The sequence below is a fragment of the Melitaea cinxia genome, chromosome 5, assembly GCF_905220565.1.
Source record: "Melitaea cinxia chromosome 5, ilMelCinx1.1, whole genome shotgun sequence".
Classification (NCBI taxonomy): Eukaryota; Metazoa; Arthropoda; class Insecta; order Lepidoptera; family Nymphalidae; genus Melitaea; species Melitaea cinxia.
The window spans coordinates 9,078,828-9,097,699 of NC_059398.1; the positions used below are offsets into that span (position 1 = coordinate 9,078,828).

An 18,872-nucleotide genomic window follows, 5' to 3' on the forward strand; every position below is an offset into this window, starting at 1 on the left:
AAACTTAAAAAGTGTAGTTAAAAACGTGTTTGCTTTAATGATTGACAACTATAAAGGCAAATTACAGATGTTTGCGAGCAAATACCCGCATTCACCAGTGAGTGTTGCGATAAAAAGTGAGTTGGCGCATTCATTCATTGCGAGTCCACGCCTGTGTACGCCGCCGCGCCACGCTCTCAGCATGCCGCTGACTGCCTACCGCCACACGCATTCTTTGACAGCTGATAAGCTCGTTTGGCTTTATATTGCTGAATGAACTCCGATTGTACACTATACTGGGAAATCCCAGCACGGAATCGATTGAAGCAAAGAGAATTCACATTCACAAAATAGAAAATAATTACATTCTGATCACGATGTTTTATTTGTGGCATTTATTTCACTCGAACATAACTTTCATTTTATAATAAAGAGCAATTAACTTTTGCAATTTCAAGATAGCTTGGAAAAAAATAGGAAAAAATGACGATGGTAATGATACATTCACTCAGAGGTGCAAATGAGTCAAATATGAGCAAATGATGTCGGATTTGTTTTCATTGAAATTGAACATAAACACAGTAGTGGCGCACGAGTGCAGGCGGGGTCACTTAAAGTTAGTGTCGGCTCGTAAACGTATCGGGCGGGGGCTACTGCTCGCCGCCCCGCGGCGACCGCACTCGACACGCTGCCGCACGTCGCCGACGCTCTGAATCGCACCCATTCACTCAATATCATATTATGGATACACCTTGCGAATTTTATATATTTTACTCCTTTTTCTATCGTCTTAATAACAAGATTCTTCTTATTTCAAATTTTTTACACTGTAATATGATACAAACTGTCTAAATATTTTATCATATTAATGCAAATTAGAAACATTATCCGATACATTAAATTGTATTACAAATTAAGAGAAATATATAACGCTTCAAATAATATATTTCCCCTTATTCGTTAGAAGATTTAATAATGAAGTTCTACATTGCAATTATACAAATACTAAGTCATTTGGTAATTAATATACTTCTACAAATATAATAGTTGATTTTTAAAGTTTTAATTTGTAAAATGACGATTCGAAAGTGCTCTTGGAGCCTATTTGAATAAAGCTGTTTTTTTTTTAAGATTTTGATTTATATGTAAGTACAAAAAATAATAATAAAGATCGTATCAAGTATAAAAGTTAAGGGAACATATTCATCGAATATTGTAATTCGATTAATAGTTAACTATCACTAATTTTTGTAAAAGATATTGTGTATCTTAAATATCTTCAGTTTAACTCCAAGTAAGCGGCTTGCAATTTTCAGAGCGTGTCCACAATAGGCTCCCTTGGGAAAGGCGGCGGCGGCGTTCCGACAACAGACAGCGGGTGTCAGCCGCCACGTGCTACCCAAGGCCACTCGCTTAGTGTCAAGGTCATTGCCACTCCAGCTCGGTACACGCGGCACCCACGCTTCTCCTGTCACCACAAATAGACCGACCCACTCAAAACAACCTGTGCACCGCAAGAATTCTACATCACGCTTTAACGACTCTCAAACGACAATCAATGCGCTTTACACTACGATCAGAATTCGTTTTCATTCAACAAAGAAACGTGTCATCAATCTAAAGTGAATGATGTCTCAAAAGAGATCTTCCGTCGTTTAACGTTTCGTAATCATGGTATGATAGTAACAACGAACAAACAAATATTCTATCACACACTCACCATATAGGTATTATGATATGATGTGATACAAAATCTAGTCTAAGGTTATTGAATTTCTCTTGTTAGATATTACAATGGATTTCTATGTAATTTTTAATTAATCGATCTAAGCCAGATTGATACATACCTACAACGGGTTACCCAGATAAAGTTGGTTTTCATAACCATTTAACAAAAATACCTCTGATATCAATGTTAGCAAGCATTCGTAGCAGGACTTTTTGTTTGTTGTGTAACACTGGGACACGATATTTCATGAAAATGTACATGAAAACAATAAAGTCAGTTATATTAAGCGTAGCCAGATACTATTTTACAGTGAATTTTTTGTGTACAAAGAATTACAAATAACAGCTATAAGATACATATATCGCTGGCGAACTATTAAATTTTTAATCAAAATAATATTTCATTACCTTATAATTCTACTTGCACTTGTGCGGTAAACATGAACAACTTTCGCATACTCTACCTACAAAATTGGCAAATATCCAAGGAATACTTATATAAGTTGTTGGCTAAACTTAACTCTAACTATATACTACAAATCATCTGTTTCCTCTGTCTAATGAAACATCTTGTAATTAAATCAATAACTTTTAAGCTTTAAGGTACGAATATAAGATTAATATCACGCATTCCTCGAATAGTCGTTACAAGACGCAGATGAAACTACTTAGATCACTTCGACTGGGTTTCCTAATAATTGTTAGTCATAATGTGAAAAAAACAGAAAGAACTTTTTTTTTCTTAGATGACAATGACTTCCACCATAAGAATAATTTATAAAACAAATTATTGCATTATATTGCAAATTTTATTATTGTTGTGTTATTATTATCGTTATGTACCTATTTGCAAATTGGATTGTGTTACTTTAATCGTATGATTGTCAAGTGCCACAAAGTTTAAGAGAAATACCTATAATCTAACCATATGTATGAAAATAAATTCATATTATAATATTTATAAAGAATACCAAGTAGTGTTTTTTTAAGTTTTAGTAATTAATCCGTCAATTTATCATCGGTATTTAGAATCTGCTCACAAAATCTAAAATAATGAATAGCATCAAATTAAGCTCTAAGTACGACAGAAACATTACGGGAACCTTAATTTGCGATTAAGGCGAGCATAGAATGCGGGGTGAGCGGTGGTGTGGAGGCTTCAGAGTGCATGTGCGGGTATTGGGGGGTGCAGGGTGCGGAGAGCGCGGGGCAGGCGCGCCGCGGGCCGCCACTTCTCTGTACTCGAGGAGCCCCGGTACACCTCGGTTTCCGGCGGGTGCTCCCTCGCGGATTCGCAAGTGTGTCCCGCTGCGCTAGGCCCGCGTGCCCCGTGCCGGCCACGTGCTCGCTTGCCGCTCGCCGCTCGTCGCTCGCTGCTCGCCTACTGACGGTGACGGCAACTCATTCTACCCGTATCGACTCCGTTGTTAAAAATACTAATTACTTTACGATTTATGACGTCTTCCCATTCTTTTTTAACTTTTGGATAAATAATATGTTTAAATTTATTATTAACAATTAAAATAATATATAAATCATTTTAATTTTATTAATTTTTATGTTTATTATATATCCGGAACCGTCATTTTACAAAAAATTGATAAATGGACAAACAGATTCGGGTATCAGTGTGCTATTTAGTTGATGAATCGCCATGGAACCTACTCAGGTCACTGCGGACGATCATGATAGATCGTATAAAATCTACAATATGTATAAGGTAAGAACAAAAAGCAATTTAGTAGTAAAAAGAAGATAAAATCTCAATATATTAATTAAGAAGAAATAATGACATCTATATAGAAGTAACATAAAACAGTAATATACCAAATTTAAAATCCAGTTTCATAATTAATTAGTGATAGACAAAATATTAACACCCTATCCAAGTTAATTTTCTTGACATCACATAGGTATTTATGAATATAATCATGATCTTGATATTAATAATTCTTGTCCTCATAAAACTGCTATTAATTTCAAAGATCTTTAATTATGATCGAAAATATAATTTACATAATTACCGTTTTTCGTCACTTTTTTTGTATTAGTGATATTACGTAACATAACACATATATTATTATATACAAACCTGTCAAAACATTGTAACTGAATACATGAAAAACTGTATTTTAAACGCTTTATTACAATCTTTATATATAACGATTAAAATTTAAATCATTTTGATAAAAAACTTAACTTTGTTACGTAACGTTTTCGTCTGTTGTGAAGTAAAGAAATAAATAAAAATTAAGTTGATATAGATAATATTAGTTTAATCTTGAATTTTAACTTAGCTAGTGACGCCAAAAAAAGTCGCGTCGGCGTGACAATCGGCATTGCTTTAAATTGATATTTTATATATACTTAGCGTTTAAATAACATTTATAATATTAACAACTCAAAAATATATCAAACGCCCGAGGTAGTTAATATATATTTACTTAAATACAAATTTATAATAACTTGAAAACAATGACCTTATAAGTAAAGGTAAAAGGTATTTAACCGTACTATATTTACCTAGTAGGTATATAGTAGAAAATATCTATTTTTAGGTATGCTAGGAAGTAACATATTTATTACAATCATTTCGCATTCGCAATTTTTTATATCCATTTTTGAGATATTTACTACATTATTTTAATCTTTATACTACAATGTATACTACAATGTATAAATAAATAATATATTATAATATATATATATAAGGCTCTATAAAACGTATAATTATATAAACATAAAACGTTTTATTATAAATATACTTATTTAAAGTAAAATACCGTTATGAACTTAAAATTTCCTCTCACCCCGCTAATAAACAAATAATTTATTAATGAAAATAAACATCCTTAAATACTTAATAAATTTGATACTTACACAGATTATAAATAGAATAAAGCCCGGCGAAAAAAACTATCTTGATTCGAGTCCTCTTTGCATCCCGGCTACGAGTGAACCGTCACGGAGCGCCAGCTACCTCAGAAAATTGGCCAGACTAACTGGAAATGAAGATGACTAGAGATACTACAATACGATCAGGATAATCTAATAATAGGATTCCGTTACTGAAAAACAACTCTTCTAACATCCGTAGTAAACGCTTAACATATATAATAAGTATGTATGTGTTATTCAAGCTCATAATCATTGGTCTTATCCGTCTATTGTAGACGATTTAGACAGTGTCAGACAGACGCTGTGTCGCCTAGGACACTCTTCAGGAAAAACGCAGTGTTGCCTAAGCTCTGCGCCTCTCTCTCGACCTCACTGGCTAGGCCCACAGGAACGACGAGTGGATCGTGTGGAGCCAGTTCGGCTGCAGGAGCATTTTAGAGCCATGCCACAAATGCTTGACGGAGACTATTTCGGGTTTCAAATGAAGTGTTCCTTCTCCAGGACCCTAATGATTTTGAGCCAGGTTTATCCCTCGGTCGCCTTTTACGACTCCCACGGGAAGAAAGGAGGTGGTGCTATTCTACTCAGCCGACACCACACGGTATAAAACGCTTTAATAAATAATTAATCAAAAATTAAATCGTATTTTTAATCCAAAAGCAGGAATAGTTACAGTTTTTCGTCTATTAATTTTAGAGTAACATTTCTTTTCCTAATATAAAAGTCATTCGAAAATGTTGTGAGTGTGCCAAAACTATTTTTATCTAAGGATTCGTTCGTGAATTATGAATCTCATAATATGACAGGGCTCATTAAGGTAGGGCTTAGCAGGATATATCCTGCTCAAAATTTGGAGCAGCCCATCTGGGGAAGTGTCCCAACCTTACAAAAGATCATAGCTAAATAATTGTGCACGAGTAGTGTTGTATTCCTGTACTGAATAAAATGGCTAGATATCTTGGAAAGGGGTTAGGGGTAGGGTCAGGAACGCGCTTGCGATGCTTCTTGTGTTGCAGACGTCTATATAAGCTACGGTAACCATTTACCATCTGGTGGGCCGTAAGCTTGTTTACCAACTTAGTCGTATAAACTATGCAGCAGTCGTAACTTTATGATTTATCAGCTGACTAAATACTTAGTTTTTCAATAGGAGTGTGAAACGACACATAAAAAGACTATCGTAAGAACGTTATAAGTAAAAGGAAGATAAAAGAAAACCTATAGCAGCCATGTAAGCTTTACACATTAAGGAGTCGTTAGACATTCTATAAACTTGCGTATAATGTAGAGTTCGTAGTAATATTGTGGAATCAAGGAAATTTCAACATTGCATTGGTATTCATTCGTAAATTTCGTTATTTTTTTCGTTGTTGTTTCCACGCAACCTTAGTAATTTCTAATGTTAGCTCTGACTTTCATGACTTTCAAAAAATCCCTAATCCCTATCCCTAATAATATTATACATGTGAATGTAACTTTGTTTGTTACGCTTTCACGAAAAAACTACTTAACTGATCATCATGAAACTTTGTACACATATTCTTGGAGGTATTAGAAATAACATATACCTACTTTTTTATTTAAAAAAAACTTTTTATTAAAAAAGTTCAATGCAAGTGAAGCCGCGGGTAAAAGCTATTATTTAATATAACAGAGACAGTTATATACGACGATATGTTGTTTAAATGCCAATATTTCAATCCGTGTACGTCTCGAAAAATCTAAAATTATCATCGTAGTGTGATCCATGTTTTTTATTATATACTATAGCCTAAGTTTTACTCTGTTTGATTTTCTTTCAAAAAAAAAAATAATTGTATTGTAAGTAGTTAGTTAAAAATAATTGTTTGCAGTAGTAGGTATTTGCTGTGGTCTGGGTGTTTGTGCAGTCCTTGTGGGTCTCCCCGCCGTGCCTCGGAGAGCACGTTAAGCCGTCGGTCCCGGTTGTTATCATGTACACCTGATAGCGATCGTTACTCATAGTAGGGAATATATCTGCCAACCCGCATTGGAGCAGCGTGGTGGATTAAGCTCTGATTCTTCTCCTACATGGGGCAAGAGGCCTATGCCCAGTAGTAGGGATATTACAGGCTGAAGCGATTGTAAGTAATCCAACAGTTTCTAAGATTAACTAGAACAATGCAGACGTATAGACAGACAGACATATAATCAGACAATGTCTGTTACTACTCAGGCAATAAAAAATTGTTATTTTGAATAACATAACAGTAAACAAATAAGAGTAGTTGATATTCATCCCCCTCGACTGTAAGGCCCTTGCCCTTTGCTCATAAAACGCATTCTGGGGAATCGGAAATATTGACTATCGTATTGTAATATAAAGCACGTTATTAATTAAAACAGCATTTTTTATTCTTAATTATTGTACACTACGACAAACTTTTTAACGTAAAACAATAATACTGAAGATGGGGTCGTTATCGAACCTGAAATATCCTGACAAGATACGTAATGTTACTGCAACTTTCATTTCAGTCGAATTTCCTTTTGAACAGCAATCAATATTATCTACACTTAGATATATATGAAGCTATGTTAGTAGTCCGGTTGTTCCATTAGTAGCCAATATTTGAACGAAGAATTTTGAAACCCAAGCATTATCCTCAGAGCCAAGCAACATTAAAATCTGAAAAGGATACGTTGATGACATGTACCCAATTATTCAATAAAGACAAAGAAAATTGGAACAATACTATTAAGTCCGCTTACACAACATCCATCATAAATTAAAGTTTACATACGAAATCGAGTAAGGGAGAAATTTACTGTTCCTAGATGTACGCACTTACCTATATACGATCGGATAAAAAATTATGGCATATGTACCTAATTGTGAAAACTTACACATATCGACCGAACTGCACAGCTCTTTACTATCATTCATATCACCTAGTATCGGAATGTGAAGCTCTTATAAATTTTCTTCACATAGAAGATCCCCTAATCTAATGTCCACATGGTATGAAATAGCAGTAAATTTAAAATCATGAATTTTGAAACTATAATAATATTTCGCTGACGTTGCAGATGCCATGGTCACGGGCGACATAGAGTAAGAATTCTACAGTAAGAAACAGTATACCATCAAGACTCTTTAAGAACGTGTTTTGAAAGAATAAGCACCATACCACGTTCTGCTGTGGATTATATCCCCTTTCAACACACATATATCCATAACGTTGATGCAGCTGAAAAAGTTAACGATTACATCCACATGATTCCACCATCCATTATACATCCACCATCGATTATAGTCACATGTGTTAAAAACGCCTAAATGCTGTAAAAAAAATGATCAACAGAAATTAGCTGTCTATCTGATGTTTTTTTGAGGGCAAATGCTTAGAATTCAGTACTAAGGCGATGCAAAATTCATGACAAATTTAATAAAAAAGTGATATTGTTAGTGCTGTTTGCCGAGAAACGAATGGTGACATGTTTACGGTGCCAAAATTAAATGGTGAGGTAAACTTTAATAGAACAAGAAAGAAGAAAGATAAGTTCTGCCCATGAGAGCTGACAATTGACACTTCGATTAACTGCAGTCCCTCTTCCAACCACGGAATATAATATATATGTCTGTTATATTGACATCATCAAAAATATATGGTGATAGGTATTGTATTATTGTTGGGTACAGGATATATTTGGAAACCACGAGTCAAAGTTTTTGCTTTTGTTTATGTATGCGCTAACACACACAATAAATAATATATATATATATATATATATATATATATATATATATATATATATATATATATATAACATTTAGTTGTAACAAAACAAGAACTGAACTGAGCCTAATCCTAGTACAAAACGCAGTTGCTTAGAATTTATTTTTTGAATACATTTTTTGGAGGTTGGAGGATTTCCTACAAGTCTCAAGAAAAACTGTGACATGTCTCATAGCCAAAAATCCACCAGTAGAGCAAAGTTACGGAATAAGCTCAAAACCCCTTTTCCGTAAAACGAAAACCACGATTACGATTCAGCCTGTTTCCATGTAGAAGAAAGAGTAAAGAGAAAACCAGCCTTTAGCCAATAGCAAGACATGGAAGGTCTTAACAGAGAAGAAAAAAAATGACTATTAATTTTAATGTATCATACTGACGACATACTACAGTTTTTTTTCCCCTTTTTTTCTTTATTAGTTATACTTATAATAAGCTGTAAACTATCCTCCTATCTTATTCTAAATTTTGGAAATAGCTTTAATGGGCTATTTATTTTAATTGAAAAGTTATTGAGCAAATTACATGATAGTTATATGGCAATAGACAACAGTTTTTACATCTCAAAAAAATTCACTTGTTCACTTTTACGCTGAGTTAGTAAAAATTCGTTTCTTTGTCGAGTTTCTTGTACCTACGAGTGTCTACATAACAAAAAGAAAACATAAATGCGCAAATTCTATATTTCTAATTCCTCCTTTAGTTGCACGGCGATTAATCGGTAAACCAATTACTTTATGCATGTTATAATTACAGTATTCAACACTCAAACAGAAGCTGAAAAAAGGGTCATCAATCCAGTAATACTAAACGTACGATGTAATGAATGTATCGTACATGTACGATAATTTCATGCCTATGTAAGATTTACAATCGTACACTTGGATCGTACGCGATTTGTACGACAATTCTGTCTATCCTACCGAAATACTGAAATGCAACGATTTCTCCACAAACAGCTATAAACAAGATGGATGGATGTAGGTATAAATTGCTTTATACAGTTTCGTCGAAATATAAACTATAAAAAAATAATGTTCTGATAAAAGGTATTAAGTAGTAAGATATTTTGCTTTAGAGTAATGTGGTCTAAGTGGACGCATTGGTGAAGGTATTTTGAGTGTGCACTTTATTGACTAGGCGGGCTTTATCGCTTAACATTTCTTGATTTCGATTGAAAAAATAATTTTGATAATCAAACTAATAGCTTTACAACTTATTTTTTTCATATTTTTCAATGTCAATCCAAATATATGTATACACAGAGACCATTAAATATTCAATATGTAATCTTAGAATGTCTGTGACTGAGTGTCTTTATGAATTCACTCAAAATTTATGACATGTAATTTAAAAGCAACAGTGTTTTTGAGTAAAACTACTGCTAGTATTAAATTTTGATATTAAAATAAGTACTAACATTCTTGTTGAAGTGTAAAAAAACTTAATTAGTGCAGGTTTGCCAATCGCTTTAATTTCTCAAATTTTAGGTTTCTTATTAATTCATAAATTGTCTGACTTTTTTTTTGATATATTTAAAATATGTTTAAAAAGCTTCAACTCTATTCTGTCGATATAAATTGTTAAAACTTTTAAAAGGCTACTATTTCATAAATTGTACTGATAGAAATTTTAAAAGACATAAGGACACACATGTATTTCTGATAAGATTCAAATTTTAACCAGCGACTTTTAAGGCTTTTAACGATGGTTCTATCGAAGGCCGCGGCTACAAAAGCGCCCCCGGCGTGGCTCGGCAGCGATGGGTACTAGCTCCTGCGGCGCCCCACCGCAGCTCGCGCCGCGACCGCCACGCAGTCTTCCCGCGCGGTCCGCACGTGTGTCTAGCGTGTTTTAACATCGGATTTCAAGTAATAGTGTCCGATAAAACTTTATACAAATCTTAAAATAAAAGTGCGATTTTATAAAAAAAAATTGTTTATGTCCTTTTTGTATACCGGAAACGTAAACATAGATATATTGAACATTGTGAACCGACTTCAGTGATCTATCAATTAAAACTGTAATTGTTATAATTTTACTTCCTCAATAGATTAATTAGATATTACATGGAACCGGAACGTATTTAATTGAGCCAGAAATTTATTAGATTACATTGCAGATAGGATATGTAACAACTTTAATAAGCTGGATGGTAGGTACTTTCTAATAAGTATTTGTTTTGTTTTGTATAATTATATGTGAATAAACAATACGTGCCAGTAATTGTGTTTAGATAGCAATAATCTATAACAAACACGAAGATATTTAAAACCTGCGGTAAACTGTATGGACGTATTCAAATAATTAATTAAAGAAACAACATTCCATAATTTCAAGAATAATGAAAATAAAACCTAAAGAACATTACAGACGTAATAAAAATATTTATGATATCATGATTTATGATAATTACAAATATTACGATTGAAATATTTCATTAATAAGCTCTTAATATTAAGGAATTAAGTTAAATAAAGAATTAAACGTAATATAACATGCAGTATATAGAATACTACATCGTAAAGTTCAAACAAACGTTGATAAATACTATCTACCCACGAAGTGGAGCGTAAAATAGATATACCCATTGATATTAAGATAACACGTTTAAATAAATTGATAAAATTTCTTTAAAATCATTTACTAATGTATTAAGTCATAAATAAAATGTTATTTTTTATTTTAATTATTATTACCTAATTACAAATTCGATTTTCGGTCATAACGAATTATTATATATAAATTAATTAGAATATAAATTACTATATCAATATAAAATGAATTATCTTTAGAAAACGTGAATAAGTTTGCAATAGTAGTACAATAAATAGCCATGTGTCATATTTAAAGGCTTCAAAAGTAGTGTATTCTTATATCTTAAGCAATTAAGTTTTTGAAGATATAAATATATGATAGCTTAGATTACCACCTTTTATTTCCTGAAATAAAATAACATAATGATGTTACAAATTAATACTGTTTCTAATACTCTATTTGATACAAAATATTTTTATTTAAAATAAATTAGAAATAATTTTAACGATCGAAAGCTATTTTATATTAACTTATAATATAAAGCATATTTTATGTATATCATATGTTATACGAACTTATTATTAAACATTGCTGCTAATAATATTTTCGTAAATATGTAATTGCATGTAAAGAATGGCTACTTACTAATGCTATACTATAGTAAACATATTATACGTTAAAATCTCCCCCACAATATTTAAAGGCATATATAGTAACTATGAAAGATGCGTTCCAATTGTAATAACATCAATTGATTTAACGCTATTTTAGTGGGAGGAACTAAACGGGGTCACCGACCGGCAATTATGTCCTCCTAAAGAATTCTCTACAACACAACCGACATTAATAATGGATTCACGTTCTCTTACAATATTCAAATGCTTTGTATAATGGATTATAATTTTTTCAAAATGTTTTAATATACCTTATATTAAGGATACTAAATTACTTATTAGCATATATTTAAATTCTTAGATATAAAGAATGATCTAGTAACATTATTCCATTACAATTAATATAGGTGCAGAATATTACAACATAACAAGAAACTGAACCGTTCATGTTGATAAAACAGTAGCTCGATATTATAAGTTATATAAATTAAAAAGAATTTTAAAAATAATTTAGGCAACAAATACTTTTCGAGGTATGTTTATTAAAGTTGCCTACTTTTTAAAACTTTCTACTTTCCACGCTCTAAAAACATATTAGAAACATACTATCGTTATAGACGGCACATTATAATTGACTATTAAGATTAATTGGTTTTCTTTTCTTATAATCTTTGTTTCGATTAGAAATATTGATTTAAAAATGAGCGTTAATTTATTAATAGAATATAACAAAATAGTCTACAGCACACGCAAGTTTCGTAATAGTATTTTAAATAGGTCTAGTAATAAAAAAGTTTCAAATAAATTATTAAATGATCTATTCGAGTTCGACATATTACAAAATTGAATAACACAGAGAGCAATTATCGGCGTGTCCTTTCACTTATACTGTAGATAGTGTGCAACGTATAAAAGCCTATTGGGACCGCAGCAGCCGGTGTGCTACAGAAACCGGTCATGGAATGAGACCGACTACAACTCAAGGCACTAAACAATATTGATCATTTTTTGGAATATCGACACTAATTTAATTCAATAAAAACGTAACCTTACATCTTTTTCTGGACGTGTATTCAAATGTTTCTTTAAAAATTTAATTTAAATTATTACAATATTGTTGTGTAAAATATTTAACTGTAAATAAGGTTATAACTTCATCATGGTCATCACTTCAGCCTATCGCAGTCCGCTGCTGGTCATAGGTCTCCACAAGGCCGCGCCAAAAAATGGCGTGAACTCGTGTGTGATGCCCATAGTCACCACGCTGGGTAGGCGGGTTGGTTACCGCAGGGCTGGCTTTGTCGCACCGAAAACGCTGCTGCCCGTCTTCGACCTGTGTATTTCAAAGCCAGAAGTTGGATGGTTATCCCGCCATCGGTCGGCTTTTTAAGTTCCAATGTGGTGTGTTATCCCTTACTCGCCTCTTACCACAGCCACGGGAAGAGAGAGGTTGGCTATATTTTTTACTGCCGTAGCCACACACAGCTTAGCTAGGGCTATAAGTTACTATTAGTATTTTAAAAGTCATTGTTATTCTGTATGTATTTATAAAATACCTAAATATAAAACACCAACAACAAAATAAGAATACTGTCAAAGAAATATAAATAAAAATTAATTATCAAAAAAACCAAAAAACCTAACCTAACCTAAACCTGATAAATAACAAAAAGATAAAAAAAAGTTTTACAATTTAGTGTGAAGTGTATTCAGTGTGTATAATATATGATATTCCATTCGATACTTTCTTAATCTACAAATATTTTAACGTATTAGTAATCTAATATATAAAATTCTCGTGTCGCGGTGTTTGTAGTTAAACTCCTCGGAAACAGCTTGACCGATTCTCATGTTTTGTGTGCATATTGGGTAGGTCTGCGAATCGAACAACGTCTATTTTTCATCCGCCTAAGTTATAGGGAGGGGGAGATTAAGGGGGTTAATAACATATATGACAAAACAACGTTTGCGGGGTCAGCTAGTCTAATATATAAAATTCTCTTGTCGCGGTGTTTGTAGTTAAACTCCTCCGAAACGGCTTGACCGATTCTCATGATATTTTGTGTGCATATCGGGTAGGTCTGAGAATCGAACAGCATCTATTTTTCATACCCCTAAGTTATAAGGGGGCTTAATAATATATAGGGCAAAACAACGTTTGCGGGGTCAGCTAGTAAATTATATAGTTCAAATTATAGCAAGCAGTGATAAACTAATAACCCGAATAAATTAAATTGATATTAATTTACTTAGGTTTTGCTAATGTTTTTTTAACCGACTTCAAAAAAAGGAGGAGGTTACTCAATTCGACCGTATATATATATATATAATGTATGTTCGGGGATAACTTTGTCGTTTATGACGGTTCATATGGTATGGTTCATTTTGGTAATTCTTTTTTTGTTAGAAAGGAGATATCCCTAGTTTGGTACCATGATAAGGAAACCAGGATCTGATGATGGGATCCCAGAGAAATCGAGAGAAACTCTCGAAAATCCGCATAACTTTTTACTGGGTGTACCGATTTTGATGATTTTTAATTTAATCGAAAGCCGATGTTTATCATGTGGTTGCATTTAAATTTCATCGAGATCTGATTACAACTTTAAGAGTAATCTTTGATAATGCGTATTTACTTGACTATTTTTTCGTCTACCTACGTTGTATTACTTGTCGATATAATTGAAGTCGGTTTTTCTTCGTTTGCCTGCAAACACTATTATTGTCCCCACTTAATCAGGTCTTTTGATTTTTTAATAATTCATTTTTATTACAGACTTTGCAATCTCTCATTAACAGATAAGCACCTTTTCGGATCCTAAGTTTCTTTCAAAGCAAAGCCATGCGGAGAGTCGATATACTGAGTTTTGTTTCCGTAGACATTGGTCTTCACATACACGTGTGACTTGGGTTCGAATCCAAATCGAGATAATTAATATATTTTTAAATATATTGTTAGTGATCTTTTGCATGGCTTTAAATTACACAATTTTTGATCTCTAGAGATCGATTCATTGGATATATTTCTGAAATTAGCTAATCAAGACCTTTAATATGATACCCTATTCGATGTTTAGTTTTTTTTTTTAATTTTTGAATTTTGGTCTCCAAATTCAACCATTTTGAATTTTTATTTTTTATTTACTCAGTATCACTCCACCAAAACGAATCTAACGAAACCTAAAATGTAAAAATATTTCAAACCGTATAGGCTGTAGTGGAAAACAGAAATCTACATACATACATACATACACTCGAAAAACATTGCCTTCCTTCTGCAGTCGGCTAAAAAGCGATAAAACAGTGTCTTTAAAAGTAAAAATTATTGATAATATGTTAGCTAACAATACATAGAACTCACGTTCCCTTACCGTTGCAACTTATGGACATTATTACAATAATAAAATTATTTTAATTTAACTGAATATAAATAATGTAGGTATTTAAAATCAGTATGGCAGTTTGCGAAGTTAAAACCGTATTTAATAAAAAGAATATGAAAAAATTAGTATATATTCAAAATAAAACGTAAATCTATATTAAGTTCATTCCTACATGCGTAAAGTTTGGAATGTGAAGAAAATAAGCAGACATTTATATGCATTAAATACATTTTTTTATAACTAGACTTCCTTACTTACTGATTTTATGTATAATTGCCATTAATAAACTTAATTATAGGTTGAAATTAACTAAAGATACATGTGCCTGCAATAAAAATGTAAAAGACAAATTGCGACTGTTATAAAGACGTATTTATATCAGAAAATCATAACAAATATTGACATTAATAAAGCTAGAATGATTAAACGCGAAAAGCGTCTTGCATAAATATAATTCATCAAAATTAGAACAAAATAGGATACATATTTTTTATTTATATATATATATATATATATATACATATATATTTATATATATATTTTTTTATTTATATATATATATATATATATAAAATTCAAAAATTAAAAAAAAAACTAAACATCGAATATGTACATTCACGCAACTTATTTCAAAGCTATTGTCCCAAACCTACAGATACGAAATATATATTTCGTATCTGTAGGTTTGGGACAATAGCTTTGAAATAAGTTGCGTGAATGTACAATGATACGTAATATGCAAAATCATACAAATATTTTACACGAGTTTATTTTCAAATAGATTTAGTAGTTTAGGAAAAAATATAATTTAAAAATTCGTACCCTCTAAACACTTCGAATAAAAATTCTATTATGTTATGGTACGAAAAGCGTACAACTTAACGCGATGAAACATTATCTATAACTAATATAATGAAAAAGAAATTTTGTATTAAACTAAAAAGTTAAAAAGAAATTATTTGATTTTTTTTGGGAGTTCACTTCAGCCTGTAATACCCCACTACTGGCCATAGGCCTCTTTCCCTATGAAGGAGAAGGATCAACGCTTAAATCCACTACGCTGCTCCAATGCGGGGTGGCGATTGCTATCAGGTGTACACGATAACAACTGGGACCGACGGCTTAATGTGCTCTCTGAGGCACGGTGGAGAGACCCACAAGAACTGCACAAACACACAGAACACGACAAACATCTGTATGGCCAATACAAATGTTGCGATCGAACCCGCAACCGCCAGTGCAACAACCACAATCCTGTGACTAAAGTGCTGTGACCGTTGCGCCAACGCGTCATCGCGCGATTTTTTTGAGAGTAGGACGAACAAAAAAGCTATTTGATCGACTTTAAAAATTCTTTCGTCAGGTGAATGCTACGTTATCTGACTTGAGTGACATAAGCTACATTCAAAGTGGAAAAAACGAAAAAATCAAAATCGTGTATTTTACACGGTAAAAATAAATCAAATGCAATTTACAATTATGTTTTTAAAACTTTTTTTAAAACACTTCACACTCAACGGCCTCCAGTAGGATTTTCTCTTGGATGTTTTTAACACTTAATTTAATATGAAAAACCTACATCGATAGCTCTTGCGTCTCTAATATGCGTGCGCGTTCCATAGATTTTATTTGAACCATGGTTCCTGTCTGCTTTCGATTTTTCCTAGGCTGCATCTGCATATTTTATGTTACAGTCAACAGAGTAAATTATTTCAGTTTTTATTAACCACAGGCGAAAATTTAAACACTCCAAATTACTTTTAAACGTAGAACGTAAAATATATGTTGTTGAAATAAATAAAAGTCCCTATTATACCCATATTAAATTTAGAAAAAAAAAACATTTTTTATATACAACTAGGTCGGCAAACAAGTGTACGGCTCACCTGATGGTAAGCAATTACTTATTAGCGTCTGTATGTTTGTCTTATTATTAGCGTCTATTTAAGCAATTAGCTTATAATAGACGCTAGCAACACCAGAAGCATTGCAAGCGCGTTGCTGACCCTACCCCTAATCCCATGAACTCTGGTCACCTAACTCACCACAGGAACAAAACATTGCATGAAAGCAATATTATTTAGCTGTGTATCTTCTGTAAGATCAAAGTACTTCCCCAGTCGGGCTGCTCAAGAGTTTTAGTAGGGTATTTCCTGCTGTGCCCTGCCTCAGTTAAAACCTTTTTATTACTTCGTCTTTATTCCTCCACTTAGGTACATTTATACTTAAGTATGCTGTCAGCCTGTAATATCACACTACTGGGCAAAGGCCTCTTTCCCCATGTAGGAGAAGGATCAGAGCTTAATCCACCAAGCTGCTCCAATGCGTTCCTCATAAAAAAAATTAAATGAGATAACTCCTCGCCTTATTGCCTCCACTGGTGACAAGAGGGCTGGTGCGTTTTTTGCCCAGAGAATCGGCATAGCGATTCAACGGGGAAATGCTGCCAGCATTCTTGGCACAATTCCACGCGGACATGATTTATACCAAAACTATCTGTAAATATTTAGTTCTTAAGCTGTGAATTGTAAATATGTATAATATTTAATAAACTGTTGTTATTAATTATTATAAATTTGAGATCAAACTCATAAGGAAAAAGTATCAAGCTTCTAACTTTGGAAATGACGAACTTTCATACAAATTTCATCACCTACTTCACGTATTTACTCATTTTTAGTCAGTAGCCTTTGTTTGTTTTGTTTAGTAGTTGACTTTGTTTTATACTATGTAGTGATAATGCGTATTCACTTGAATATTATTTTCGTCGACCTAGGTTGTATTTTATTGTATGTACTTTTCACTGAGTATACCGATTTTAATGATTCTTATTTTAGTCAAAAGCTGATGCTTGTCTTGTATTTCCATTTAAATTTGATCGAGATCTGATCACTACTTTTTGACTAATCTTTGATAACGCGTATTTACTTGTCTATTATTCATTGTATTAGGTACTTGTCTATGTCATTGAAGTCGGTTTTTTTTTTTTTCATTTGCGAGCAAATACAATTATATTTATAAACGTCACTTATCAAGAAGAATAAAAACTAAAATAAAAGTTGAAATTTATTTAATTGAGTAAAGTTTAATTATTAAGCTACTTATAACAATATTTTGTGATTGTGGAATAAATTTTCGTTCCACTTTGCAGTTCTTAATATTGCAATATCGAATGACTTGAAGTTGCACGCGCAAGCGCCAATCTCTGTATTAGTTGATTTGATTATGTCAACATTTATTTTACAAAAATGTATTTTAAAGTAGCTATTATTTCATTATGATTATAATTCCTTATGATTATAACTTTACGATTACATGTTCAGTTCGCAGAGCTATAAAAAAATCTAAAATAAAAGTAGCCTATGTTACTCTTTATTACATCAGCTATCTGCCAATGAAAGTCCCATCAAAATCGGCCCAGCCGTTTCAGAGATTAGCCGAAACAAACAGACAGACAGACAAAAATTATAAAAAATGTTATTTTGGTATAAGTACCGTATTACTTACATACATAAATGAATTTAGTTAACAGCGGTTATTTTAATATTACAAAAAGAACATCCAATTTTATTTATTTGTATAGATTTTATTATGAAAATTATACATACATCAGGTTCAAGCGTAAAATTGGCAATCATAAAGTTTTTTTTTTGCTATTTGTTTTTTTCTGTACAACACGTCTGCTTTGATTCCTTCTAAAGGTAACATTTATTTATTTTTTCTCAATTTATGTTATCGCGCATTTTATTTATTGAAGTATGTTTACAGTCTAAAAATAATTTTACTGAACAGCGAAATATATGTGTACAATAAAACCTGAAATTTTTCTTACTTCATCTATGAAACCCTTCTCTATTTTCTACACTTCCCAATTTAATTCACTTTAAATAAAGTATAATTATTGTCCGCTTACAAATATACAATAATGAATAAATAATTATAAATTTTCTTTAAATGATTTCCTACAAAAAAAAAAA

General features: G+C 32.3%; 1 protein-coding gene across 1 annotated transcript in view; it reads left to right on the forward strand.

The window, feature by feature from the left end:
* The first annotated feature begins 2,875 nt into the window (after positions 1 to 2,875).
* LOC123653808 (TOX high mobility group box family member 3-like) overlaps positions 2,876 to 18,872 on the forward strand; it is a 54,018-nt gene continuing 38,021 nt past the window's right edge. Inside the window, exons 1-2 of the mRNA XM_045589789.1 lie at positions 2,876 to 3,119; positions 10,047 to 10,231. Coding sequence (XP_045445745.1) covers positions 2,876 to 3,119; positions 10,047 to 10,231 — 429 coding nt within the window. The remainder of the gene's footprint in view (positions 3,120 to 10,046; positions 10,232 to 18,872) is intronic.